This window comes from Camelina sativa, chromosome 9 (genome assembly GCF_000633955.1).
Source record: "Camelina sativa cultivar DH55 chromosome 9, Cs, whole genome shotgun sequence".
Taxonomy (NCBI): Eukaryota; Viridiplantae; Streptophyta; class Magnoliopsida; order Brassicales; family Brassicaceae; genus Camelina; species Camelina sativa.
Genome location: NC_025693.1, coordinates 6,338,873 through 6,341,597, shown reverse-complemented (window position 1 = coordinate 6,341,597; position 2,725 = coordinate 6,338,873). Strand labels below are relative to the sequence as shown.

General features: G+C 30.8%; 1 protein-coding gene across 1 annotated transcript; it reads right to left on the bottom strand.

Moving 5' to 3' along the window:
• On the bottom strand, positions 1,154 to 1,577 carry LOC104715060 (ubiquitin-conjugating enzyme E2-16 kDa-like). The gene is made up of 2 exons (XM_010432513.1): positions 1,524 to 1,577; positions 1,154 to 1,414 (listed from the first exon to the last, which is right to left on the bottom strand). Exons 1-2 carry the CDS (start codon positions 1,575 to 1,577, stop codon positions 1,154 to 1,156), a joined length of 315 nt encoding a protein of 104 aa, XP_010430815.1.

Sequence of the window (2,725 nt, the reverse complement as noted above, 5' to 3'; positions counted from 1 at the left end):
GCTGGTCGCATCAAGAAGAATAATGAATGGCAAAGTATTTCAATGTTTAGTTTGCAAGTAGATTTTTTAAATTTGTCTTTTTAATGTTATGTTATTTCTTTTCGCTTGTAAAACTTTTTAAATGGTGTTAATCCTATAAACAGTTTAGTTATACATGAGTAGTTTTTTCAAACTTGGCTAATATACGAGGTTATTGCTTAAAAAACTGTTTTAAAAAAGGGTTTTAAAAGCTTTTAAAAGGGTTTTAAAAGCTTTTAAAAGGGTTTTAAAACCTTTTAAAAGGTTAAATCTTCTAAAACGGGTTAATATTCTTTTAAGTTTTAAGGGTTTAAAAGGTTTTAAGAGAGCTTTAAAAGTTTTAAAACCTTTTTAGAGGGTTTTAAAACTTTTTAAACGGGCTTTTACAACTTTTCAAAGGTTTGAATAGAGTTTTAGAAGTTTTTGAAAACTTTTTTAACATCTTTTAAAAGCTTTTAAAAACCCTTTTAAAACCATTGAAACCCTTTTAAAAACCATTTAAAAATTATTGCTGGTATATAAACGTGATCACATCAAGAAGAATAATGAATAGAATAGTATTTCAATGTTTAGTTTGCAAGTAGATTTAAAAAAATTGTCCTTTTAATGTTAAGTTATTTCTTTTCGCTTGTAAAACCTTTTAAATGGTGTTAATCCTATAAATGGTGTTAAACTGTTTATAGGTTTTAAAAGGTTTTAAAACCATTTAAAAACCTTTAAAAAGGTTAAATCTTCTAAAACGGGTTATTATTCTTTTAAATTTTAAGGGTTTAAAAGGTTTTAAGAGAGGTTTAAAAGTTTTAAAAACCTTTTAAAACCTTTTTAGAGGGTTTTAAAACCTTTTAAACGGGCATATAAACCTTTTAAACCTTTAAACCTTTAAGAGTATATCTTGTTTTTAGAAATTTTTAAAGATTTCACAAATTGTTTATAATGATATATATCAATTTGGTTTGCTTTTTTAAAAGCTTTACAAGTTGTTTCTAATATTTTAAAACAGTAAACTCTGAATAAAATATTTTTTAAAAAGGAGTTTACAAGAGCAGAGACTGAAATATTTTATTAAAAAGAACAAAAACAAGATAAATTATTCAAGAGTTCTTAAAAATAGATATGAACTATTTAAGTTCATATTTCAGATTTCTCTCCCAGCATATTGATTAGTCATCTCTCTAGCCATGGCTTCAAACCTTCTCCTATCAGATTTGTAGAGGTTGACAAGATATTCAATGGTCTGTTCCTCATCATTCACCTCTGGTTCAATCAACTTCTCCACTAATCCCTTGAAAAGCTTAACAATCGGCATGGGGATCCAACAGTCGGTCCTCAAAACTTTTAGGTAAATGCCTCCACTATCTGATACATTTGGGTGGTAAATTTTTGTGATGAAAACAACCTGCATTATCAAGAAATTTTATTTAAAAAACTATTGAGTTGCTGCAAAAAAAGGAGTCCTAATAAACAGGCTTGCTAAAATAAGAAGGAGTATAATCAAAAATAGATACATTGGGGGGACTTCTTGGGTAATCAGGTGGAAAACTAAGCCTAAGTTTAAACATTCCCCCTACATAAGGGGTGTTCACCGGTCCGATTAGAGTGGCCTCCCAACGAAAAATGTCGTCATCAACAGTTACTAAAAAAAGGCAAACACTCAATCTCTTTTATCCTTAACAGTAAAACAAATCTAATCTGAAGATGTATGTGTTTACCTGCTGTGACGTTTGGCGAAAGATCCCTGTTCAGATATTTCAGATTAGTCCTTATATGGCTTGAAGGAGAACGACGGGCCCTTTCTGACGGATTGAAGGAAGAAGGTAAATAGATTTTTCGAATCTGGGAGATGATTTAGGAGACAAAAGTTTGATTTTTCGAATCTGAGAGATGATTAAGGAGTTATCGTGAGACAAAAAGTATATATAATAGACGAAGCGTCGCTTTGGTTTACAAAAAGTAAACCTTCAACGCTTAATTAAAACCGAACCAAAGCGACGCTTCGCGTAATACCTCTTCAATAAATTAACCCTTCGAAATCTTATCCCTTAAAATCTTACCCCTTCGCTGTTTCGAAGTGACTCTTCGCATATTACCCCTTCAATCGTCTTCCACAAAAAAAAAAACTTAAGCGATTCGAAATCAAAATTTGAAATCGTCTCTATCTCTTCAAATCATCTAAAATCGTTGGAGGGTTTTGCTTGGTGTTTGATTACAAAGCAGTGAAGGAGACTGAAGATACCCAGACCTAAAATCAGAGGAAAATTAGGGGTTTTGCAGTGAAGGAGACGGATCGAATTTGTCAAATTTAGGGTCTGAGCTTGTTCTGAAATCAGAGGAAATTTAGGGTTTTTGCAGTGAGAGAGAAGAGAGAGAGAGATGAAGAAGAGTAAGAGGAAGGGGAAGGGGAAGGGGAAGAGAGAGAGAGTGTGGCGACTTGCTTTTTACAAGAGTATATATATATGGTTTTAATCGTTGGAGGGTTTTACAAGAGTATATATGGTTTTTAACATGTTTTAAAAGGTTTTACAAGTTGTTTGTAAATGATTTTAAAACAGTACAACTTGCTATTTTAAAAGGCATTACAAGTTGTTTATAATGATTTAAAACAGTAAAATCATTATAATCATTTATAATCGTAATAAAATCATTATAAATCTGAAAAAAAATCTAAGAAATTGGAGTTTACAACACCACAGACTGAAAATATTTTATT

Bases quoted from the DNA above. Each gene is read 5' to 3' on its own strand.
- LOC104715060 (XM_010432513.1), bottom strand. From the start codon at position 1,577: ATGTTTAAACTTAGGCTTAGTTTTCCACCTGATTACCCAAGAAGTCCC. The intron at 1,415-1,523 runs GTATCTATTTTT...TTGATAATGCAG, and splicing joins ACCCAAGAAGTCCCCCCAAT to GTTGTTTTCATCACAAAAAT.